This window comes from Cimex lectularius, unplaced genomic scaffold, assembly GCF_000648675.2.
Source record: "Cimex lectularius strain Harlan isolate CLEC.00 unplaced genomic scaffold, Clec_2.1 scaffold13, whole genome shotgun sequence".
Lineage (NCBI taxonomy): Eukaryota > Metazoa > Arthropoda > Insecta > Hemiptera > Cimicidae > Cimex > Cimex lectularius.
In genome coordinates, this window is record NW_019392649.1 from 588,806 (window position 1) to 614,733 (window position 25,928).

At 33.8% G+C, this 25,928-nt stretch overlaps 3 protein-coding genes across 3 annotated transcripts; all 3 read right to left on the minus strand.

Annotated features, from left to right (window-relative positions):
• Nucleotides 1–2,196: 2,196 nt before the first annotated feature.
• LOC106664417 (IQ domain-containing protein G) lies at nt 2,197–4,416 on the minus strand. The gene is made up of 8 exons (XM_024230526.1): nt 4,206–4,416; nt 3,562–3,701; nt 3,441–3,497; nt 3,257–3,385; nt 3,060–3,171; nt 2,791–2,997; nt 2,596–2,727; nt 2,197–2,511 (listed from the first exon to the last, which is right to left on the minus strand). The coding sequence occupies exons 1-8, from the start codon at nt 4,335–4,337 to the stop codon at nt 2,311–2,313; spliced, it is 1,110 nt and encodes a 369-aa protein (XP_024086294.1). The 5' UTR covers nt 4,338–4,416; the 3' UTR covers nt 2,197–2,310.
• Nucleotides 4,417–4,758: 342 nt separating this feature from the next.
• LOC112128433 (IQ domain-containing protein G-like) lies at nt 4,759–7,709 on the minus strand. Its single transcript, XM_024230591.1, has 9 exons — nt 7,604–7,709; nt 6,867–7,028; nt 6,653–6,810; nt 6,412–6,510; nt 6,220–6,348; nt 5,891–6,002; nt 5,620–5,826; nt 5,428–5,559; nt 4,759–4,993 (listed from the first exon to the last, which is right to left on the minus strand). The coding sequence occupies exons 2-9, from the start codon at nt 6,996–6,998 to the stop codon at nt 4,784–4,786; spliced, it is 1,179 nt and encodes a 392-aa protein (XP_024086359.1). The 5' UTR covers nt 6,999–7,028; nt 7,604–7,709; the 3' UTR covers nt 4,759–4,783.
• Nucleotides 7,710–8,999: 1,290 nt separating this feature from the next.
• On the minus strand, nt 9,000–25,106 carry LOC106664418. The gene is made up of 3 exons (XM_014390121.1): nt 24,785–25,106; nt 10,757–10,887; nt 9,000–10,696 (listed from the first exon to the last, which is right to left on the minus strand). The coding sequence occupies exons 1-3, from the start codon at nt 25,104–25,106 to the stop codon at nt 10,472–10,474; spliced, it is 678 nt and encodes a 225-aa protein (XP_014245607.1). The 3' UTR covers nt 9,000–10,471.
• Nucleotides 25,107–25,928: the final 822 nt, after the last annotated feature.

A 25,928-nucleotide genomic window follows, 5' to 3' on the forward strand; every position in this document is an offset into this window, starting at 1 on the left:
TAAACAACTGAACTCAGTTCCAACATCCGGCGATAAATACAATGTACGCCATCTTGAAAGACAAAAATTTTTTTAAAAACATCTTATTCCAAGTTGTATCGTTTTTCGAATGACTAAGAACCATAGATTTTCAAGAAAAAAATACATTATACCATCTGTATGTACCAAGAACGTTACAGTCCAACAGTTTCTTCAAGATCTAAGTTTCAGCTTAGAAACGTCCATCTCAATCTGTTTTTTATTTTAACTATTAAAATTGCTGAATTTTTCTGAATTTTTAATTCATCAAATATGACTCCTATGTCTGCTTCAAATATTAATCTTTAAAACTAAAGTATCAAACTCCAAACCGTACCAATGCCAATTAGTAAGCAGCCTATCTGGACTTATTTGATTCAGCATATTCCAGAATCTGATAGATTCTTCTATGGAGAAGTAGAAAAAGAAGAATCCCCTTCAATTGAGAAATCCCATGTACCTTGAGGTGTCAGTTGGCACATTAATAAATTCCAAATCCAAACTAGGCGAATTTCCCATATGTTTAAAAATAAGTGACGTTCCTTTATATAAGTCTGGTGAGCTTAAATTAAAAATTAATGTCCAATTATCATTCAATCCTCCATTGGTAAATTATTTGAATCATTTGTCTTGGATATACTTTCTCCTATCAGACCATTGATTTCAGATGAGCAACATGGTTCTATTCTTACCTTCCAACAGTATGCATTAGTGCCTTCAAACCAAGGTCTCAAGTGGATACGATATATACCGATTTCTCCAAGGCCTTTGATTTTTTGGTTGGTCATAATACATTTCTTGCAAACCTCCGTGCTTATGGTATTTCTGGTGTAAGGCTTCTCTGGCTCAGTAGCTTTTTAAAGATTCGCAGACAAAGTCTGTGCATTCTACTGAATATCAAGTTCTTTCAGGAGTTCCCCAAGGCTCGCACTCAAGCCCAATCTTTCATAATGATCTGGCTTCCTACTTTGCATTCAGTTGGATCTCTTTTGTTTGCTGATAATCTAAAATATATATATATATATTTTTTTAAATTATACCACTGATTGTTACATTCTCCAATATTCACCGAACTCTCTGCACAACTGGTGCAAGCAAAATAATATGGTACTAAATTTAGACAAATGCTCTATTATTACTTATTCCCAAAAATTTAAAAACATACGTTTTGATTACAGTACCAATAATATTTAACAAAGGTTATTTGTGAATGTAAGCCACCCAGTGATGACCAACATTAGGCAGCCTCTTCGCCTACATTACATGATTCTGTTGGATGATTTTATATGCACAGTTGGTCACCTGTTATGCCTCAACCTCCTTTGGGGATTGATAGGAAGGGTAAGAGTTGAAAGGTCATGGATGAGGGAGTAGAAATTATGAGATATTTGGAGCTGGATTTGAGGTATCAAGATTTGGTTAGGTCAAACATAAAGTTGGTGACCGTGAAGAGGATTTTTGACTGTAAGGACTGAATCCTGGCAGATAGCCAGTCCATAAGTCCACATAAAAACTAGAAATGTAAAGCTGTTTAAAGTATTTTTTTATTTTTTTTTTGTTTTTGTGTATGTGTGAATAGTCTTGAACATATGCATACCTGTTTTTTTACAATGCAACAATTTTAACACATATTTATTATTCTTTTGCCTATATAGTCAATATGCTGCAGGAAGTGAAATTTGATTCAGATAAACAGTAGATTTTGGATTTGATAGTAAACGACACATGTTTTGATTTGTTTTCATTAATTGTTATTCTCTATTTATGGAATCATGATGCTAAGGTAAGGAGGTGATCTTGAAAGGATCAAACTAATAGGAAAGAATCGAGGTTTTCAGAGAGGATTGCTGTATCATCAGCAAAGTAAGGGTGAGTGTGAACTCTGATGAGTATATCCTGAAATATAACAGACCAAGGATGCTCCCTTGAGGAACACCGGAATGGATAAAATGGATCAATTTGTAAATAAAATTAAAAAATCAGTGCCCTCCCGGCCTTTTTCAGATAGTATGAACTAGTAGAGGACCTTGGATCTGCTGAAACTGATCTACAGACAGAAGTACCGATGAAAAATGAACCAACATTGGAAAAATAGAGCTTTTATTTATACAAAAGCTACACTCTTGAACCAGATATAAATCATTTAACTTTTATTTGTATTGTAGTTATCATGCAGAGATACGGAATATTGAGTTTTTTCATAACTGAAAATAAATGCATTTTCATTATGCATAAACGTATAATTTGAGTCAAGAAGTTATTCCAAATTTATAAAAGTGTGGTTTTTGTTTTTTATTTCTTCCCTTTTTCCTTCCCCTTTTTCTTTTTCTTTTTCTCTGCATACTCGCCGAGTTTCCACCTCACCATTGTACCTCTCCACCATGCTTGAATCTTTGTGGCTGCTCTTTCCTGGGACTTTTTCAATTCCTCAGCTTCGATTCTGATCCTCTTCTCCTCCAGGTAGTCTTGTATGACTTTACGTCGTTTCATGTACTATAATAACAAGTTTCATGTGAAAAATTAAATTTTATCTTATAATAAACAAAGTTATACAAAAGTATAAAAACAAAAACTCACTGTATTTAATAGTGTTTTAATTTTTTCAGCACCCTCTGTTTTTTTATTTTTTATCTCACAGATCTGCTTATTTTTAGCAGCTATGTCAATTGCATATCTTTTTTTCCAGCTAGCTATATCTTTATTCAGTTTCTAGAAATGATAAAAACTGAAAATGTTATGGACATAAATTCAATTTGTAAAATACATATATACAGTAATGCTCATGTTGAGGTATAGCATGATATCCCTGTGAACTCTTCCTTCTTGGGACATTCTTGACTTCAGATCTTCCGATTCGGTCAAGATGGCTCCTTCTTCCATCTGAATTCGATGCGTATTCTGCTCCAGCCTTGCCTCTTGCAACTTTCTACTGTAGCCTAATTTGATTCCATAATGGAACATGCTCTCTTGAAGCTCTCCCTGTTAACATCTGCGTAAGTTATGTATTAAAAAAAAAATTAAATTGTATAAATCATGTCCACCTCGATATCGTTTAATAACTTCGTCTGCCTTTTTATAACATGTTTTGTAAGATAATCACTCTTTTCGGCTACATTTTTCAACGTTTGAAGTGATTGTGAATACTGATCATACCTATATAAAACAATTTAACTTTTACTGTACTAAGTTGTAATACTTAACAACTACTTTTTTATATATTTTAATATTGGTTACTTACATTGAACAAATAGCATGTTCTTCTTTAATTTTATTTTCTTCTGATATTAAATATTGTGTGAGTGTTTCAACACTGCTGTTCTCATAAAGCTCATCTTTTATTAATTTCAATATAAACTCCAATCGAGATCTGGATACATTTTGAAAATGTAACATATTTACTTAACAATACTGCTTCTTCTTACCTGTCTTGTTGAAATTTATTGGTTTGCTTTATTATCTCATCAGTATTTGCTATGTCTCTAATGAAAATATGCTATTAGGAAAACATTTCTATCTATTTATAAGAAATTTTAACATTCTTACCCAGAATCTGGTGAGTCGACGTTCGGTCTGTCTGCTCCTATTATTGCCAGTTTGTCGATCATTTCATTCAATATACCTATACATGCGAACCTTTCAAAGTCAGTAAATCTTGTATAATCATTTTGATAAATATCTCCTTCCTGAAAAACTAGATTTTTAAAACAAATTTGGTCTTTAGCTTTTATTACGCCTAATTTTGCTGGGTTAGTTTGTGTCAGACGCGCTTTGGCATTTTGTCATATTCAGTGTTAGGTCTGTGTGATTTTTGTCAAATATCAGGATAAGCAGACCAAAATGATCAGTAACAACCAAATTACGAATTCATCATCCCAGCGACGACGCAAAAAAAATTTCACAATATTATTTTCATAATACATAATCTAGTATATAGCAAATATATAAAATCCTTTAAATTGTACCTCCAAGAAAAAAATTCTTTGTTTTTAAAATAATTGTATCATGTCTGAGAAAGGCAAAGAATGCTAGGTGTACTGAAACCGACCGTTTATAATATTTTATAGCAACGCTAAATAGATAGTTCACCGATCTTGAATTTTTCTAATGGTAATTGTAAATGAAAAAAATTATAAACATGATAAATGTATTTATTGGATAATTGTCCAATTTATTATCGTTTGACTTACGGGCTGTAATGTTAAAAAGTTCTGACAGAGATCTGCTTCCTTTGCTTCTTGAAGCCATCGTTCGAAAAGCGATGCTTCATGTTCTTTATTCTTCAAATTAGATTCATTGCAATCATCACAGTTGTTGGACATTCTGTTTAACAGATTTTTTTGTCAATATCCATGAGAAGATCAATGCCACAAGCGGTTAGCTGGCTGTTACCATGGTAGTATTCTAAGTATCCGAGGAAGTGCATAAACATAAGATTATTGACTCTTTACACACAAAAAAGCTTTATGAAAAGTTAATGTTGCATTTTTTTAAAAATAAGTCTTGCTACTCTTCTTAATATGTGTATTTAATAAAAGATTTAAATTCCAAAGAATACTATTTAATTATTAAATACTGTTCACTGCAATAATAATGTAAATTTGATTGGTTATTAATAATAATTAATAATAAAATTCGATGCTTATAATTAATTTCATAGTGTTAATTGCAATCCTTGATTTTCATCTAACTTCTAGTTTTTGCAATAGATACAGTCTAAAATTCTCAATGTACAACAAATTCAAAAATATACTTTTTATTTTACTATTTATTTTTTTCTTTTTCTGTTTCCCTTGTCTTTTCCCTTTTTCTTCTTCTTCACAGCATATTCTCCAAGTTTCCACCTCACCATTGTCCCTCTCCACCAGGCCTGAATCCTCCTAGCTGCGATCATCTCCCACTTTCTCTGTTCCTCAGCTAGAAGCCTCGCTCTCTTCACTTCCAGATAATCATTAATAGAATTTCGCCGTCTCATGTACTGAATTCGAAAAAAAAAAAAATAATAATAATAATAAAATACATTATTAAAAAATTATTCCGAAATCGTGAGATGCGGTCTGGTGTGATGTAGGTTTCAGAAAAACATTTTCTTTATCATGCCAACGTTCAATCTTTATTGAGATCATCTTCAGTGGGCACTCTCAACACGACACGCAAGAATGGCACAATTACACAGAAGACAAACACTTTGAGTCCTGAAGATGATCTCAACAAAGATCGAAACTTTGGCACGATAAAGAAAATGTTTTTCTGAAACCTACATCACACGAGACCGCATCTCACGATTTCTGAATAATTATCGATTAACGGTCACTAATCACCACACATTATTAAAAAAGTTGATATAGTATTTGTCATAACCTTTCTTTTTAAGCTATAATTTATTTTTGATGTAAATAAAATAAAACTTACTGTTCTTAACATTGATCTCATTTTGTCAGCTTCGTCCGATTTTTTTGTTCTTATTTCAATAATTTCATTGTCTTTAGCAGTTAAGTCTACTTCACTGCGTTTCTTCCAATTTTCAATGTCTTTATTTAGTTTCTAAAATTACATATTATATAGTTTTACTAGTTTTTTAAAATACAAATATATAAATAATACCATGATGCTCATGCTAAGGTAGAGAACAATATCCTTGTGAATCTTGTCCTCATTAAGCATCTTCGCTCTCGCTTCTTCCAATTGTCCGTTCACTATTCCTTCTTCTTTTTGAATCTTCATGGTGTTCTGTTCAAGTCTTGCTTCATGCCATTTTCGGCTGTAGCCCAGTTTTATCCCATACAGGAACATGCTCTCTTGTAGCTCACCCTGTATGAAAATAAAGGCACAATTTGAATTTGAATTTGAATTTGAAAAAAAAACAGCTTGTCACCTCAATACTGTTTGACAATTCAGTTTGCTCTTTCAAAACACTCTTTGTGTGATGTTCACTCTCTTCTGCTACACTTTTCAAAGCATCAATAGTTCTTGAATATTGCCCATACCTTGAAGCAGCAATACATTTCAAAAATTATTATAAAAATTAAGTAAAGCATGGTTTGAACCATTTGCTACAACTAATTTCTCACTTTTTGTATTTCTTGATTATTAAAATGCTAGCACAGCTTTTAGCAATTGTTATCATTTAAATTAACTGATTGTGTTATTACCGCATTAAACTAGATGTGAAGCTTTAAGCCTATGATTTAAGTTAATTATTACGTTGAACAAATGGCATGTTCTTCTTTAATTTTCTTTTCTTCTAAATTCAGATACTGAGTGAGACATTCAATGCTTGAGTTTTCAAAAAGTTCATCCCTCGTTAGCTTGAGTATATATTCCAATAATGTTCTTAAATTGATAATTAACTTGTTAAATTTGCATTAAAAGAATTTTTTAAAAATATTTTTTCACCTCTCTCTTTGGAATTTGTTTGTCCGGATAATACCATCATCGACTACTGCTGTAGAATCGATATCAAAAAGTTTCCTACTTCTAATTTTTTCGTAATATCTGAAATGGAAAAGAGTTTGTATGAAAACCTAAATTATTATGTTTAAATAAAACCAAAATTTTGGTTTTCTCTGATCATCCCAATCCAACAATTCATGCTGGTTTGGACTGTCTGATCAGAGACTTATAATACTGCAATTACCTGACTTTCGGAGGGTGAAAATTACAATTGGGTTTGACTTTGGGTTTGTCTGCTCCAATTATGGCCAGCTTGTCTATCGCCTCATTAAAAATGCCTACAGCAGCAATTCTTTCGAAATCCGTGTATCTTGATGGTTCTTCAGGGCGAATTTCTTCTTGCTAGTTGAATTTGGATTATTTAAACTAAGCTCAAAACAAAATTACCTAAATACTACCTCATTAGTAGCGAGGAAATCCCCATCTATAGTGGTTTCCTTAGCCCTTTGAAATACACTTTCAAAATATGACAGCCTTTCGAGGTCTATGGCCCTAAAGCCGGACATCACACTGATGATGGACTCAGCCATTTTGTATTATTTGGGCAGAAAAGAGAAATTCTGTCAAAATCGTGATACATTGAAAAAATTATTTATTTATTTTTAATTCAATTTTGAGATGGCGATAAACTATTATATCAACACATTCTCAAATGTTTATGATATTCAACTATGAAGCTGCACAAAGAAAGCAAATCAATTATTTAACTATAAATACAAAGAATAATCAGTGTCTTTTCATTGACATGACAACTAGTTATACTTTCATGTAGTGAAGGGCTGACCACGTGAATATTATTTCAAATAAAAAATTCTGTCATTAATTTTCAAAACTTTGGTTTATTTTTCAATATTGTTTGAAATACAACTAATAAAATCAATGGTACTTGTTTGCATAAAACCCATATGTAACTGAACAAAAAATAACTGAAGTTTATTCAATAATTTAATTGCTATTAATTTGATAGGAATTATTTTGTTTTTTGTGGGCACATTTGTTTTAATACGATTTGAATTAACTAAAACAAAGTTTCAATTTGTATTTATTAGTTTATTATTGCATGGAATGTTAATTATAAGAGAGCAAATTTTTTTCAAGTAATTAAATTCACTATCAATAAGATTCAAATGCTTACCTAAAATATCCTAGACATGTTTCACCCTATGGCAAAATTCTCAAATTGGAATTCATACTGTGAAAAAATTTGTTCACATATGGTTCTGCAAAAATACTTCCATATTTAATTTTTACACGATAAGTTAAAAGTAAGCCAGTTTTGTCTAAATTCTACACTTTAAAATAGAGAGTCCACAATTTTATTTTAAAGTTCAAACACAGGCACATTACGCACCAATTATATTCACATCACAGCCTCATACAGCATTTCTTATAGTTATTTTTTTTAAAATAAGGTATAAATAAACTGAATCAATGTGTGAAGATTTTGGAAAATATATTTCATGTACGCCATTTGGCAACGAATGAGCGGAAGTTACTTTTTCACAACTCAGATCAACATTACCAGTGAGTTTTGAAACCTTATGAAGATATATGACAAAACTATATTTAAAAATAATATTTTAGGCTATTTATTTCTCAGTTGACACAAGAAGTCTGTAACAGGGAGTTATCATTTTCCACCATTTTAAAGGATTATTACTTGTAGTTTCCTAACACAGGAAATTATAAACAAAACATACATCCCTTGGTGCTATTTAGACAGTCATGCCTTTTTTAAAGACACTATTGACCCAGATTCTGGGAGACAAAGTTCAAATAGTTAAGATGGTGAGATGCTGAATGCACCTGGCAGACTAATACAAGTGAGAATAATACCAGAGATTGGTGGTAGTCAAACTACAAATTGTTTTGTTCAATGTTTTATTGTGACTTTAGAAAAACAGGAGTTTGTGTATGTGTTTTGAGGTTGGATACACAAATTTATTTTATTCCATTTTCATGTTAACAGGGAGTATGCATCGGTTGGGTTAGGTTAAGTAGGGTTAAGTTACATATCTACTACTACTTTGTTTTTCCATGAAACAAAGCAAATATGTGAGTGTGAAGCAGTTTTTGCCTTTCATTTAGCCTATTAACCCAACTTATTAAATTTACTTTCAGTGTCTTCTTATACATTGCCTGAAACAAAATTTTGCATTTGACCTTATACTTTTTTTTATCTTTCAAATATTAGCTTGCTTTATTGAAAAACATTATTTGTTTCATTTAAAACATCTCTTACTTATCCACAATTGGCAAAACCCCTAATTTCTATGCAAAAAATATATTTTTTAATAAATAAAAAAGAAATATTGTAAATTTATTAAGCGTCTCCTATTATTAGCAAATGGATAGAATTTCTATGTACCAATTTTGAAAAAATATAAATATTGTAAATTTATAAAATCAAAGAGATTTTTACAATAATTTAAATAAAACAGGAATGAAAAATAAAACTGTTTAGTTATTTATTTATTGTTATTTATTTAACACGCAATAACAATCAAGGTATATAAATAAATAAATTACATAAATAAATTTAGACATACTAAAATATTAAAAACAATCACATATATGTACAAAATGACCTAGCATAATACGACTAGGAAAAAACAAAACAAATAAAGCAAATGGAATGCCCTGTTAAATGAAATTGAGATGGTAAGGATTACAAATTCTCGATTTTTGTTATGAGTAATACTGGTTACTTAAACTCTACATAAATAAATAAACTAAACCACTATAGTCACTATAACTATCTAATTAAAGCTTCTCGTCTAGCATATTAGCTGATTGGTACCAGTCTACCAACAACCGTACAGGAAACTGCTCAGGAAATAAAGTTAAAATAAATGAGCTTATTGAGTATTGGTGGTTATGAGAGATGAAAGTTTGAACAATAAAATGCTCCAATCTACCTGGAAAACTAAACACTGAAAACATTGGAAATGATCAGTAATCACAAAAACATAATTGTGGAAACAATCTCTTGCTGCTGGTTGAAATCATCGTGAAACGTTTCTGGAAAAATAGGTGAATGTAGTAATAACGTCATTTTTTTCTTTAGTTTGTCGAAATCGCCCAGTCACACGCCATTTACTCCTTGGAATTTATTCGCCGATTATAGGAAGTGTTTTTCATTTTCTATGCCAATTCGACAAAAAAATACGTAAATAAATTATTGGCAAAACATTTTTTTATCAGTAATGACGAGTTTCTCTTATACAACTTTAACCTCCGTTTGGAAGTAGTCCTGAACAAAATGGAGAACTTTTTAATATTTTACTTTTTGTTTGACATTAATCAAACATTAAAGATAAAAACAGTGATTTTTTGGTCTTTTATTATATAATCGGTCAAGACGTCATTTTTTGCACTTTGTTTGAATTTGTATATTTTTCACTTTGTATGATGTAAGAAGTTTATTTCATCATATTAAACCAAGGTTTATGCTAGCTAGATGATTTAGCGTTGCGATTTTGTTGAAAATGTCAATATTTTAATGAATAATCATTGAAAACACGATAATGTTTTTTCGATAGTAATAAAATCATAATTGAAAAAAAAGAGCACTTTTTTTTTGCGTAAAAACTTCATGAAATTAGGTCGCCGATATCATTCGACATACGCGGTAAAGATTAGCATGAGCTGAGCTGGGAACAAAAAGGAGGAAGTGTAATTTTTTTAATTCCTCCCACGTTTTCTAGGTCACATTCTAAACTCAACGGCACCACCTGTACGAACGGGCCCACCGTATTTGTTATTCTTAAACAACAACGAGGATTTCTATTTATTTACGTTCAATTTGGAATTATGGGTTAACTTTCAAAGTCTCAGCTTCGTCTCGAATACCGAATGAGTTCCAGTTGCATTGCCAAAACGAAAGGAATTTGGTCTGGTTTAAAATATGAGATTAGATAAACGAGATCTCTAGGAACCAGTGTGGACAGTTAAAAAAAGTCAATCCGAGTTGATAAATGAGGAATTAGTAACTTGTAATGATTTAAGATATATACGGGTCCCATGGGGATCGGTGTGACTGTTCAGGTATCGGCCTGTTGTAATTATAATTCATATAACCATCTCGGTCCCAGGGGTGTTCGTAGTGTGGGCTGTGCTGACCTCCGTGGACATGGAGATGGACGTCTTTCTGGAAGCCCCACGGGTCCTGGTGTGCAACTTTGAACTTGCTGAGAAACCCTGCCGTCGTGAATATGAGAAGGATCACCTAAACAAAAAAGGAAATTTTTTAAAACTTGCCAAGGATGGGATTAAACGTTATGCTCACCCCTATGGTCAACCCTTTTAAAGCGAATACAGTCAACATCATCAGGAGTGTCGTGATCACGCCCAGTTTGAACATGATCGGCAGCAGGGCCATTTTCATCCTCCTCATCACCCCGAAAGTCCTGCTTGCCCCTAAAACAAAATTTCATAATAACTCTTATTACATACTTCCCTGCACAAACTTATATTAAATTTATAACAAACTATAATTCAGTTTAAAAAAATCCTGATAGAAGATAGAAACCCAAGTGATCATTACACAAATTTGGTACTAATTGTTAGAGAAAGTTATGTTTAAGCTGATTTGAAAAGGAAATATTTAAATCCTAGAAAGATCCGTTTTTAACATCAAGAAATCAGTTTCTATTGACATAATAAAATGAAACTTATTTAAATTAAACAAAAAAAAACTCTCATCTTAATGGAACTTTCATGAAATTGTTCTACTAATGTTTCTGTCTTTTTTTCCTCTATTAAAGGACTTTAAAGACTCACGATGAATAATAGATAAGCGGATTGAACTAGAGAGTCAGCCTGTTTGAATGAAATCCCAGTTTCTTCTTGCTGTTGAACCTGGCTATAAATGCTTCATTTAGTTGAACCGAAAAAGGTCTCTGCTTTGAAACTTTAAAATCTCCGATTGAAGGTTGAATATAACTTCGTAAAGAAGAAAGAAACAATATATTGAACAAGGAAAGCAGATATAATAGCTTTTCTCCCAAAGCAGAATTTTGTAGAAACATATCCATATTTTCGTTACAAAATACAAACTTTGATTTAGATTTTTCGTCATTATTTATGTAACTGTATTTAATTGTTGTAAGGGTTGTGGCAGGCACGTAAGGAAAAGTTTGTACAAGTTAACAGTTTAGTTAAAAGTTAAGTTAAGAAAATTTATTTCCCTGTTAAAGTTCGTTTAACTGCAACAATTTTTTCCTCTTTACTGCGCTTTTTAACTTTCTGAACATGAAAGTAAGACGTTAATACGTTTGAAACACGAACAGACGATTCTGGGTCGCTGGAAAAGATTGAAAAGTGGTATTTGCAGAAAGGGTACGCTTTGACAATAAAAAAATAGTATGAAATTCCTTTCAAAAATAGAGAAAAAGTTATACAGTTCCTTTCACTCACGTTGTCTTATGCCTATCGCGATTAGAGGAAAAATAGCAGTTTTTTTGTCTTATTTAAGGCAAGATTTAAGTTATGGCCAGCAGCACACGTGTTACAGCTCATACAGGCAGACAGACACACCCAAAAATAATCCATTTTCACAGTTTTTGTTGTCTTTCACTCTCTCACTCTCTCTTTCTCTCTTTTTGTTTTCTCTCTCTCTCTCTCTCTCTTTCTCTCCCTCCTTCCTTCCCTCTCCCTCTATCACTTTCTTATTTTCCTGTGTAAAGTCTCTCTCTCCCTCTCTCTCGTACTTTATTAATCTCTCTTTTTACTCTCTCTCCCCTTCTTTCCACTTTCTGTCACTTTCTTATTCTCCTAGGTTTCGAATGTGTTTCCCTCCCTTTCCTTCTCTTCTTTTCTCTCATCTCTCTGTCACTTTTTATTCCCCTTGTAACAAGTGTGTGTCTCTCACTAAACTTCTAACTTTCTGACTCCATTTTTTTTCTAGTACTTTTGGATTCTCTCACTCCCTTTCTCTCTCAATCTCTGTATTCTATTTCCAAATCTTTATATACCTATCCTTCTCACTCTCTCTCCTCTCTCTCTCCCTTTCGTTCCTCTCTCTGTCACTTTTTTATTTTCCTATGTTTCAAATGTGTCTTGCTCCCTTTCCTTTTCTTCTTTTCTCTCATCTCTGTGACTTTTTATTCTCCTTCTAACGTGTGTGTCTCTCTAGTCCTCTAACTTTCTGACTCCCTTTTTTTCTAGTACTTTTGGATTCTCTCACTCCCTTTCTCTCTCAATCTCTGTACATCTATCTATCTCCCCATCTCTATCTATCTATTCTTCTCTCTCTCTCTCGCTCTCCCTCACTCTTTCTCTCATCTCTATTTCTTTTGATCTATACATTTATATCTACCTATCAATATAACTGTATATATTTAACTCTACATCTTTCTTTTTATCTATATCTATCTGTCAATTTATCTGCATCTATCTATCTATATTTATACATCATGACTAACCTCTTATAGCTAGGTCTTGTGGTCAGACTATCACCACAAAAAAATTGTTACTAATGCTAAAAATATGTTGAATCAGTAAACAGATATTTTCTTTGAACTCGTTATGACTACATGAAAATAAAGTAAATACTGGTATATTCAGGTAAGATTTTTTTGTTATATTTGTAATATGTTGTTATAAAACTAAAAGGACGAAACCAGTTTTGTAGCTAGCAACAAGTCATCTTTTTATTGACTTCTATTTTTTTAACGATTTATTATAGTTTCAGCCAAATGTCATTGACAATCCACAAACAACGGAAATGGTACAGGAATCTCTTCACACTCCCTTGCAATTGTCACCTTTTTATGATTTCTTCACTCCATCTCAGGTTCACCGTGTAATTCAAAAATTGTAGTTTATGTTCAGAAAAAAGAAAATTAAAACAAAAAAAGCACCAGGTATGGACATGATCGTAAGGCCACTATTGATACATATGCCTAGAAAATGTCTCGTACTATTAACACAAATATACAATGGCATCCTTCGAACGGCATACTTTAAAAAAAATGGAAAATTGCTAAAGTGGTACCTATACATAAAGCCAAAAAAGAATGGGATAAACCGACCAGTTATCGGCCAATAAGTTTGTTGTCTACACAATCGAAGATCCTCGAGCGACTAATATTTCCAAAGCTTCTGAGTTATTTAAGTCTGTAATACCGAACACACAATTTGGATTCAGAGCATCTCATTCTTGTCCGTGGCAACTCCACAGAGTAGTGTATAAAATACTACAAACTTATGAGGAAAAAAGTATTGTCTAGGTTTATTTATAGATACCGAAAAGGCCTTCGATCGCGTGTGGCACGAGGGCCTGCTATATAAGATTAAAAAGTTACTACCTGATACATACTACCGGCTGGTGAAGTCTTATGTGACCGACAGAAATTTTTTTGTCAGCTATAAAGGAGCGAACTCGGAAGTACACAGCATCTCAGCGGGTGTTTCTCAAGGAAGTGTTCTGGGACCCCTCCTTTACATTCTGTACGAGCACGACATTCCAGCAGATAGCAACATCGAAATAGCCCAATTTGCCGATGACAAAGCAGTGCTGTCCCAAAGAATCACGCTCAGTGATGTAGAAACGAAGATGCAGAATTACTGCCAAAAAATTGATGATTGGGCATCTAAGTGGAAAGTTAAACTGATTTCAACTAAGTCCAAACTCATTAACTTCACTTATAAAAAGACCTCAAGGCCTTCACATATATTACTCGGTGGAACTAATGTACCTCAAGCGGACTCATATAAATACTTAGGGCTGCACTTAGACTCGCATCTCACCTGGAATAATCACATATCCTCATGTGTAACGAGAATTCGTTTGCGTATTCCCAATATCAAACCAATTCTCTCTAGCAATTCTGTACAAATTCCACTTAAGCGACTCCTTTATCTAAGCCTAATAAAACCAATATGGTTTTATGGCTCACCCATTTGCTATTCTGGATCCGCCTCGCTAATAAAAAGGATACAAACGCTACAGAACCGTGTATTACGGATAATAACAAACGCGCCCTGGTTCGTAAGGAAGAACAGCTTCACCATGAAATATCTTTGACATCGGTAGAAGACGAACTAAAGAAGAGATACCCGATGCTGCTTGCCAAAGCTGACTCCCACCCGAATCCGGCAATTGCACAAATTCCAGCGAATATGCCTCCACCCCGCCAACAAAGACGGCTAAAAAGAAAGCATCATACAGAGTACAGATTGTAAGTGTGTAAATAAGTGTTAGTGTAAACGTGCGCCTGACGTTATATTTTTATAGATAAAAACAAAAAAGTGGGTTAATTTATTTATTAATGTGATATTTATTTATCTCAAATTATTATACTCCAGTGAATTATTGTGTGGACTGCCATAGGGCAGGACCCACCCTCAAATGCCATGTTAATCACACTTTGTGAGTGTGCTGTATATCAGTATTTATTAGCAAAACATAATGTGTATGTACACAAGAGTTAAATAAAATAATTAGAAAAAAAACATTTATTATTGAACTTCTCTATTAGGCTATACTGACCCTTTGCCTTAATCTACATTTTAATAGAAAGCTTAATCAATTCGCCAATAAAAAGAATAAATATGTATTCCTTTCTCTCTTTCATTCATCTCTTTGGACGAATTTAGTCATGAAATATATTCACAAAGCAGAGCATGATCCATGCAAATTTCTTTCTTAAGACATAGCAAAGATAAATTTATTGAAAATGATTGTTGCATTTTTATAATATTAACAATTTGCTGACCATTATTGACTTTTAATGACTAGTTGGTTGTAGACGTGCAAAAAGTGCAAATTTTAGAAGTCACTTTCTAGGAAACAATCAGATACACCGGCCTTCTTACTTTGTCTTCGAAAGAGGAGAAAGCAATATCTTGAAGGCCGTTTGTTTTGATAGAGGTTTGTTGAAATTATTTTGCATTCTAGATTGTTTAGATGAATGTCGTCAAGCGAGGACGAATGGGTTAAAATTTCCTAAATAAAAATCTCTATATATGACGTTAGAAAGTCGGTTAAAAAAATACTATTCGTTAATTGTTAAAGTCAACATACACTTCAGTCCCACCTTTCACTTGGAAATTCATCACGAACAAGCGACACTATCATAACCACAGTGTCAGGTCTGTGAAAATTGTTCGCTTAGGAACAAATGAACAAGAACAATATGATGACGATCATTAATCATCGTGTTTGTTATCGATGTGTCTATTAATTTGAACTAGGCTCCTGCAATTTTACAAGTCCGCCCGCGGTCAGACAGCATTACATTACTTTCTCCTGTCAGGGAGGAAAAAACGTGGGTGGTCGAGGATGACGAGATTAAAAGGGATTATCCTTGTTACAGTTTACATTTAAAAAATTATCCGTTGCTTCTTAAGCATGGTCCTGATAATCCAGTTTTCGAGTAGGTTGGTCTAATAAAGGCAGTTAATATGTATAACATTACTTCTCAAAAAAAAAATCTTTTTGCTTTGGCGTCACAATAGATTAACATTAAGGCATTGTGCTTGTTGGATAATTGGCTTACTAAATACCGTAATGACAGATATGGTTCTAAGAGGGCCTGAATTGTTTGAAATACATTTGAAAATAATGGGCTGCGGTCTTGTAAAAAAGCACAACACAATCATTACGACAGGTTGTGTGGTGGCGGTCTGAAGAATAAATGGAGCGTCCTATTGAAGATTTACTTTGTAAAATACAACGTTATTGTAAACTAAACCATTGCAGTTTTCATCTTTTTTGTGTAAAGCCCTCAGCCTTTAAAACCTTAAACGGGAACTGCGCGTGTTGAAAGTTAACACAGACGTGCGGATCCTTGCGAAAACGTGTATGCCGTTAGCCAAACTTGCTACCGCCTATTATAATATTTAACATGGAACGTTTTTTCTGATACATTCCTTATAACAAGCTTGAATATATTTTAATCGAAAATTTTCCGGGTAACGGTTTCGTGAAAACATGCATTAAAGATCGGAAAGTTGGTTTTCTTTGAAATGTTTATTGGAATATTTTGGTGGTCAAAACAGCTTGTTAGTGTTTTTTTATAAAATATTTTTTAGATTTTCACACACAGCTGTTTCCAGATGGATGAAATTCTTTGATTTTCCAATACAATTTTTTGTCAAGAAATTTTGTATTTCTTTTTGCCTCTTTTTCTCATAATCAACGAAATTGCTTGTGAAGCTACAGCAGCATCTACAATTAAATTTATATCAGGACAATTTTTCCACAAATATTTTCAAATAAATTGATCAAACCCTCAGGTACTCGTGTTGACCACTACGTCATGGAATGCACCCAAGCGTTTCGAAAATTGTAATTCGCATTCTTGTTCGCATGTTGCACAGTGATCATAAGATACGACAGTGTAATTAGTATTTCTTGGATTTTATTTAAGTATAGAGAGGGCAAATTTATAAGTAGATTTATAAGTACATAGAAAAAGATAGAGATTTATATAATTAGTCTCTCTCTCTCTCTCTCTCTCTCTTTCTCTCTCTCACTCTCACTCTCTCTCTCTCTCTCTTTCGCTTTCTCTTTCTCTTTCTCCTCTCTCTCTCTCTTTCTCTCTCTGATAGATAGATAAGACAGTTATTAATAGATATGGGTAGACAAATAGATAGCTAGGTAGATAGGGAAAGAGAAAGAAAGAGACAGGTAGGTAGATGGACAGATAGATAGATTAGATAGATAGATAGGTCGAGAGAAAAAGAGAGAGAGATACAGACAGACAGACAGATAGACAGAGAGAGAGAGAGATTGAGAGATTGAGAGAGAGAGAGTGAGAGAGAGAGAGAGAGAGAGTGAGAGAGAGAGAGAGAGAGAAAGAGAGACAGAGAGAAAGAGATAGAGACAGACAGAGAGAGAGAGAGAGAGAGATAAATACTTAGAGAATTAAAAGGAGAAAGAGAGAGTATGAAAAGAAAGAAAGGTACAGCGAGTGATTTAGAGATAGTGCAAAAAATGAAAGAATGAGTGGAAATATGAAAAAAGGAGTCAGAAAAGAAGGAATAATTAGTTAGATAATTAAAAAGAAGATAAAGTGTAAGACAGATAGAGAGATTGAGAGAGAGAGAGAGAGAGTGAGAGAGAGAGAGATAGAGAGAGGGAGAGAACAAATAAGCCCAATTTTTTTCCGAAAAAATATACAAATTTAATAAATTAAACAATAAATATAATAATCTCTAGTAGACTTAGAATCTACATTAAGTTGGTAAATCGAAAGAAAATACATGAGTGGACAGTGCAGAAAAATTAAAACCCATTCCAGGAGCAAATGATTAACAATTTCTGTGTCTCTCATATTGATAGGTAGGGTGAGATAGATAGGTAGGCAGGTAGGTAGAGAAGGAGAGAGAAAGAGAAAGAGAGAGAGAGAGAGAGAGAGAGAGAGTGAGTGAGAGAGAAATAGAATGCGTAAGAAAAATGAAACATAAAACCTGCCTGATAGAAACGGTGCAAAAAATATTTACAAGAAACGAAGTACGATAGAAGAAAAAGATAGAGTCTCATAGTGAAAAGGAAAGATCGATAGATAGATAGAGAGATAGAGATAGAGATAGAGAGAGAGAGAGTGAGAGTGAGAGAGAGAGAGAGAGAGAGAGAGAGAGAGAGAGAGAGAAATAAAGTGAGTAAGAAAAATGAAACAGATAAAAAACTGTCTAATAGAAACGGAGTAAAAAATATTAATTAGAAACGAAGAACAATAGAAGAAAAAGAATCTGTGTGTCTCATAGTGACAGGACCCACAGACAGTTTTCATAGTGAAAAGGAGAGAAAGAGAGAGAGAGACAGACAGACAGCGACAGAGAGAGAAAAAGAGAGATAAAGAAGGAGAGAGATTAGAAAGAATGAGGCAAATTGGCAGATAGAAACGGTGAAATTTTAAAAAGAAAGGAAGTAAGATAGATAAATAAGGGGTATTTCTTATAAACTAATATACATTTATGGATAAGTAGTTTCTTCCAGATATATATTTCTTTTTAGTTGCGTATATAACTCATAAAAAATATAGTTTATCCGAAGCATAAAATGCGTAAAGAGGAATGGTTTTTAGGTGGGAAAAGTAAATTACACTCGCATAGTTTGATTTGAGTACAGCCTTTCGGTTTAATGTTCTGTTGTTTTTCACATTCAGTACTAGGAAATGAAATATTTGGCACACATCGTAAAATTATCTTCTTTTTTGTCGTGCCACTTTCCCCTCGTTGAGCCTTGTCAATTTCGTTTAATTTCCATAATAGGACAATTATGAAAATCGACGAGATCAATTTAACCCTCTCTAAACGTCCCTACAAGTGAACCAAACCAGGAGTAACAGATCCGCATTTTCACACTTGAAATTACGCACCCACAGTAGTCGGAATAGCACGTCCGCTAATGCACGAATTGTCACGGTGATGGCTACCATTTAGCGCATGGTGTCATTTCCACGTTCCTACCCCTTTCATTATCCTTTCTTCGGGTTCAGAAGAAAAACCGACGGAGGACACGGACAATTTAAATGTGTTCACAAACTTAAGACGACATTCCTTCAAATAATTTCGATTTTCAACATTAGAATGGCGGATTTATCATGTTTACTTGATACAGAAGCTATAGAGGTAGAATCTAATAAGTCAGAAGCTACCGAGTGAAAAAAAAATCTATCGAACAAATAAGCTTTTTACCAGCAAAGCCAAGTAAATTCCTCTCTTTAATTTTAATAATAATATATCGACCTCGATGATGTTCTGATTATAACGATTGATTATTCTGGAATTAATTTGGGCTATTGTTTTTCCTTTACCCTCGATTAAAAAAGGAATCAAACGCTCCAAAGGAGTAAGGGAACGGGAACGAACGTGTGTACATCCTCTCTAACTAGGACATCGGACATACTGCCTGAGGTTCAAGGGTAAAGAAAGCACATTTTGAACCACCGAAATACTAAGTGAACGCCTTTCCAATGTTGATCGAGTTCGGCCTTGTAGCACAGTATTTGAACGTCAGGCGACAAAAGGTCGAAGAAATCGACGGAACTGCTTGAGAAAATTTTTTTTTGACTGATTATGATTTCTACCCAACGCCCATGATTGCGCCCACGATTTGGTGCGTCTCGATTCCACGGAATTAAAGACGGAGAGATGGTAGTGTTTTCTGATTTAACTTAAATTTTCTAAATTTGAGTAATGTTCGACAATGTTCTCGGTTATAAACGAGTACTGCATCTTGAAATTGAAACTTAGAAGAAAAAGCGCAGTTATCGTTTTCAAAGGTGTTAGCACAATCGGCACTTAAAAGATAGAGGAAAAGTGAAATTGCAAAGAGAAAAGTCTTCCGAGCTGACCCCTATGCAGGTCGAGAAGGAAGACTAACCGTTCACAAGTACAATCGTTGACTCCTCTTCAAAATGTTACGAGTCTTGCTCAAGTTTTGACTTAATTAATTTAAAGTTTGACCTTTACAAACATTCAGTTTGAAAAGAAACAACGAGAACAACAAACAAGAATCTACCTTTATTTTATTCTTCGAGTTTTTCTCGAACAACACTAATAAGTAGCGCAATTCTTTCAGTTCAGTAAAAATTATTTAGGGATCTCATTCCTTATTTCTCTGTAGTGAATGTGGTTTTTTCGAATCTTAAGTAGTCAAGTGATGTTAAAAACAATGGTACAATTTGGTCCGTGTTGCTAAACCGGTCCAAATTGTGCTATTATTTTTTATTCTCTCTCTCTTTCCTCTCTCTCTCTCTCACTCTCTCTCTCTCTCTTTCTCTTTCTCTCTCTCTCTCCTCTCTGTATTTCAACTTTTCTATTTCAATTGCCTCGGTTTTCTTCTCTCTCTTAGTCTGTATAACTCTACTCCTTTTCTCTGTGTACCACCCTTTCTTTCAATATCTCTGTTTCTATTCCAATTTAGGGTTATTAGGATGTTTCACACCACTTCTTTTCGTCCGACCTAACATCGACCTTTGTCACAACAATAATAAAATTCAAGTCTTGCAATCACAGATCAAGAAAGAAGTGATGATATTTTCTATTTCAATATCTTTGTTCCTCTTCTCTCTCTTAATCAGTATCTTTCTCTTCCTTTTCTCGGTTCCTCCCTTTTTCTTTCATAATCTCTCCGTTTTTATTTATCTTGCTCATTATATATCTTTTTCTTTTCTCTGTGACCCACCCTTTCTATTTCATACTCGTTTTGATTATTTTCATCCTCTCTCTATCTGTATGCCTCCTTCTATTCTCTGTATTCTACCTTTTCTATTTCATTCACTCTTCATTTCGCCCTCTCTTTCTTACTCTCGCTCTCACTCTCTCTTTCTTTCTCTTTTTCTACCTACCTACCTACTGCACTGCTGTTACTGTCTATCTATCTCACTCCCTCCCTCGCTCTCTCTCTCTCTCTCTCTCTCCCTCACTCTCTCTCTTTCTCTACCTATCTACCTTTCTATTTATCTCTCTCTCTCTCTCTCTCTCTCTCTTCTCTTTCTCTACCTATCTACCTTTCTATTTATCTCACTCTCTCTCTTTTTCTTTCTCTACCTATCTACCTTTCTATTTATCTCACTCCCTCTCTCTCACTCTCTCTCTCTCTTTTTCTCTCTCTTTCTCTACCTGCCTACCTATCTATCTATCTCACCCTACCTATCAATATGAGAGACACAGAAATTGTTAATCATTTGATCCTTGAATGTATTCTGCTCTGTCCGCTCTATGTATATTTTTTCGATTTACCAATTTAATGTATATTGTAAGTCTACCAGTGATTATTTCATTTACTGTTTAATTTATTAAATTTGCACTTTTTCGCAAAAACTAAGCCTATTTGTATTTTGTCAATTCGTTATGGAGTGGAGTACTTCCCTTTAGCATAATTTCCTGCGGAAATGGTATGTTCGAATTGTTTTTTTTTTCTTGTCCAATTAATAATGCCTATAATATTTATAGCAATATAGATTAAATAAGTTCATTTTGAATTACTGTCTTGAATAAAAGGCAGTCGAGTTTTTGTAATAGTCTAGTGTTGTCACTATACCGTCAGCTCGCAGCGATGAAGGTAAGGCGTGAAATTGGAATTTAAGGCCATCATTTATAAATTGTCATTTTGAGGAAAAATGTCGAATGAAGGAATTAAAGATTCAATTGCACTCCCGTTCTTATTCGAAACGAAAGGTAAAAATTACAGCGCGTGAGAAAGTAAGTCATCACGACTCCGTTCATACCGTCATATTTGTGCCATGCACGAATTCGTTTTTCCGAGTTATCATTTTATCCGATTCTTACCGATAAATCATTTGTGTATAATAATAAATACGTTTATTATAATTTACCGTCACTTTGAATTGAGACCGGAGTCGGTTGTCACTAGGTGTCAATGTGTCCGAGCGTGAAATCTTAATTTTTCCGGCGCTTCTTTCCAAAGGCTACTGGGATAAAAAAAAAACCAAAAGGGTTAACTATGCGTGAACGAGTCTTGAGTTAGATGCATCTAGTTATTTTACTCTATTTGACAAGTTTTGAACGGTTTAAATGTGTGAAGGATTGCCCTTGATAATATCACATCTATTATTTTCCCACATTAGAAAAACATTTGCAGATGTTAAATCCTCGTCATATTTTTGCTATCCTAAAGACGACAAACAACAAAGTATAATTGATTACATAAAGTAACATAAGGATACACAAAAGAACCCATTAAGGGGCGTCGGTGGCCGCAACGGTTTAGGCGTTGACACGGCGCTCATCACTGTAAGGTAAAGGTCCGGGGTTCGAATCCAGCGACATACTTACAATGTTTTTTTTTTCCTCCTCCAAAAAAAAAAACCGGCCGAGTGGTTAGCGTCAGAGACTCTCGGCTCATAGACGCCGCGGTCGAGGGTTCGATTCCCACCGTCGCCTCTGGCCCTTTTTTCACGATAACCCCCCCTCCAAATATGAACACATATACAAGAATTCGTCACCATGGTTAATATGCATAGATCATAAGGCCAAAAAAAAAAAAAAAAACAGCACCCCGAGGGTTGATATGACCTCTTCTGTTGCTAACCGAAAAAACTGAAAAGAACCCGTTCATATTTTATATTATTACGGTGTTGGTTTTACGAGTTTTTACTTTTTGCAGATGATTTAAAAATAATCTTAAAAATTAATTCTGCTTCTGACTGCTTACAACTTCAACATGCCTTATTAAAACTTAATAATTCGTGGTCAACTAGTTATATTCTTTTAAATTCTGTCAAATGTTCAGTTATGACTTTAAATTAAAAAAATAACCCATCAAATTTAACTACGCTATATCAGACTCGCTCCTAATTAGACGGGAAATAGTTAAAGATTTTGACATCATTATCGATAGTCAGATAAACTTTCACACACACATGAATAAAACTATTGCTAAAGCAAATAAAACTTTAGGATTTATTACACGTCATACTAAAAATTTCCATGATCAACTCCATGAACAATTTGAGAATACAGAGATTCGCCATACTCATCGTTAATATCATATCTGAAATAGACGACTGTACAAAAAGAATTTCTTTGATTGTATTTTTTTATATTTTTTCCATTGCACAAAATCCCATTTGTAAGTATGTCGGGTTCGAATGCAGGGCCGCTGGATTCGAACCCGGGACCTTTACCTTACAGTGATGAGCGCCGTATCAACCCCTAAATCGTTGCGGCCACCGAAGCCCCTGTGATTGTAGATTATTATATAAATTATTACATTCCTTAACTGACTGCCCATTACTGCTTAACCGAATAAACTTTCATGTTCCATCTTATCATTCCAGAAGTCAAATAACATTCTCCATAGATTTACATGGAACTAATTATGCCAAATTCAGTTGTATACCCAGAACAACAAATTTGTTAAATTCGTTCGAAAATATAGATATATTTATTGTCAGTTTGAGCAAATTGAAGCAAATTTTATTATTAAAAAATTAAATATTTTATCATTACTATAATTAATATTGACTTTGATTGTAATTAATAATTGATAATTATAGTGTTAATACATATTTCAAATGATTTCAATTCATTCTAAATTGTTTTATTGTTTTTGTATTATTATAAATATTTCTAAACTTATGTACAGTCATAACTTCAGTACTTTTATTGTATAAATTAGTAATTGAGAAACCGTAAATAAATAAATAAAGAATAAGGCAACTCGAGGCGAAGCATGTTATTATGATGATGATATGTTAGCATGATATTATACTTTACGGCTGTCCTCGAAAATTTTAAATTTATGAAGGCTTAACTTTTGAAATCATACTAGAAAAACTGTTTATACAGTCTGTACATGAGAATAATAATTCCAGATACCAAATTCTCGTCAAATTTATCATAAATACAAACACTACACCGAATAACAGAAAAAACTGTCCAACTTTGCATACTAAAATCTGAGAAAATGAAAGAACAGTGTGCCTTCAGTTTTTTTTTAGTATTTTTCTAATTCAGCCTGAAGAATAAGAAATGAGCAAATTTCAAATGTACGACCAAAGTTTTCTGCAGAAATTTCATGTTAAAACATTTTTTTAATGTTGTTTATGTTCTATATAGTATAATTTGATATATTCGTTCTTGTTATTATTTTTAAAAAGTGGCTGGTTTGAGAGAAATTATTAGACGTCTTAGGGTCTGCCTGTTCTTCTTGATCCTTGGATTTGATATACGTCCATCATTGATTCGTATTAGGGCCGAAGATAAAATTAAGTATAACTTACAAGTACTCACAAGAAAGTTACTCGTATTTTTCAAAATCAGTAGGTAGATTGAAAGACAGTTTTCAAACTGTAGGACACTCCAAATGGCTGAACCTTGTGTAAAATTGTCCAAAATGAATGTCAAATCATTGTCAGAAAGAATATGCCATTAAAATTTTAATCCCTTAAATCAACAAGTACGCTTTTAAAACCAGTCCACTTTGCTGATGATGTCGCCATATTGTCAAAATAAGATACCAGTGAAGAAGCCCATTCCGTGCTGTAGGAATTCGCGGACGGCGTCAGGGAACACTAAAATAGTGTTCATTTACCGTCGCCTCTTTCAAATGAAGCAATTTTGTTTCAGGGAGAACCAACATTTACAATATTGGTGCGACATCTACGGCTACACCTGAACCAAAAGCTAATATGGAAACATACTAAAAACATTGTTGCAAGGACTCGGCATCGGATGTACGAACTTCACCGGTAAAACTACGTGAAGTGACTTACATAATGAACAAAATAATTAAGCCAAATTTAACGTGTAACTTATTATTTATTTGCTTAACATCAAATATTTACGTGGATGTGTGCATGTTATCCTTAAAGACACAAAAGTTTGATCCTTTTACCATCATTTTTTTTGCTCGGTCCGGCGTTGATGAGGAAACGTCCATCGTCCGCCTCGTAGATCCTGATCTCCAAGCCCGGAGCGACTTCCCAGACGAGGTCGTGGTTCGTGAAGACTTCTTCCGCGGAATCGAGGATGGTGAAGTGCCGCCTTTGCCTGGAACGGCCCTTCGGACGGGGATCGAACCTGATCCCCGGGACGAGCGAATATGGATTTTTTGAAGAAGAGATCCTCTTCAACGCTTTGCCGACGTCGGAGATGAACGAATCGCCGAGGGCGGGAGTCGCCGAAGCGAACGTTGCCAACACCAAGAGTAGCCACATGGCACTGACGCTAAGTCACTAACGGTCTCTTCGGCTTCTCCCCGTCCTTCGCTTGACCCACATCCCTCTCCAGTCTTCGCCCAAAGTCGTCTCCTGTGCATCCCATTGTTTTTTTTTACATTTTTTCGATTTTACTCATCTCTCCAGCTAAGTTGTGTAACTTGATAGCGAAGCTGTTTTGGCCTACTTTGACGTTATTAAGAATCCATTTGAGTTCGTGGCCCGATTGACCAAATAACTTCTTCCAATTAATTAAACTTTATGTAAGGTATTGGTTGAAATAAAAAAACTCAACGTCACGAGCGGGATTCGGTTATTAAAAATGTACAAAGAGGATTTGATCAAGTCCTTTCTGTTCTTTAAGTCCCTTCTACCCAACAAAACTAGAAACATACATTTGGATGTTGAACCAAACATTTGTGTGTTTATATCACGAATTTTTCGTATTGTTTTTACTAGAACCAGACTTGTTAATATATCGAGGTTTGATGTAATTCCGGTTCATGCAGTTTATGCCATGGAAGGCATAACGTTGACAATATCGTTTTTCAACTTGGTTCCCTTTTCAAATAACGAATAAAAATTGATTTCTACAATTATGCAACGATGCTAACGAAGAAGACTTAAACGCTGTATTTTGACCCTTTATTTTTTTCTTTAAGGGGAAGAAAAATTTTGTTTTCATCCAATCTTAATGTCAATGGCTTTTATCTATACTAATATAATAAAGAGAGAAAGTTGGTTTGTGTGTAAAAGGTAATCTCGAAATCTACTAGCCTGATTTTGATCAAAATTTTTTAGACCATTTCGTTATGATTGTAG

Excerpts from the sequence above, each read along its gene's own strand:
- LOC112128433 (XM_024230591.1), bottom strand. The coding sequence starts at position 6,998 with ATGGCTGAGTCCATCATCAGTGTGATGTCCGGCTTTAGGGCCATAGAC. Across the intron at positions 6,811-6,866 it reads ATTTCCTCGCTACTAATGAG|CAAGAAGAAATTCGCCCTGA; the intron begins GTAGTATTTAGG and ends AAATTCAACTAG. Across the intron at positions 6,003-6,219 it reads GAACATGCCATTTGTTCAAC|GTATGGGCAATATTCAAGAA; the intron begins GTAATAATTAAC and ends TGCTGCTTCAAG.
- LOC106664418 (XM_014390121.1), bottom strand. The coding sequence starts at position 25,106 with ATGTGGCTACTCTTGGTGTTGGCAACGTTCGCTTCGGCGACTCCCGCC. Across the intron at positions 10,888-24,784 it reads ACCGAGCAAAAAAAATGATG|GGGCAAGCAGGACTTTCGGG; the intron begins GTAAAAGGATCA and ends ATTTTGTTTTAG. Across the intron at positions 10,697-10,756 it reads TAAAAGGGTTGACCATAGGG|GTGATCCTTCTCATATTCAC; the intron begins GTGAGCATAACG and ends TTTTTTGTTTAG.
- LOC106664417 (XM_024230526.1), bottom strand. The coding sequence starts at position 4,337 with ATGTCCAACAACTGTGATGATTGCAATGAATCTAATTTGAAGAATAAA. Across the intron at positions 2,998-3,059 it reads AGTTATTAAACGATATCGAG|GGAGAGCTTCAAGAGAGCAT; the intron begins GTGGACATGATT and ends AGATGTTAACAG. Across the intron at positions 2,512-2,595 it reads TTAAAACACTATTAAATACA|TACATGAAACGACGTAAAGT; the intron begins GTGAGTTTTTGT and ends TTGTTATTATAG.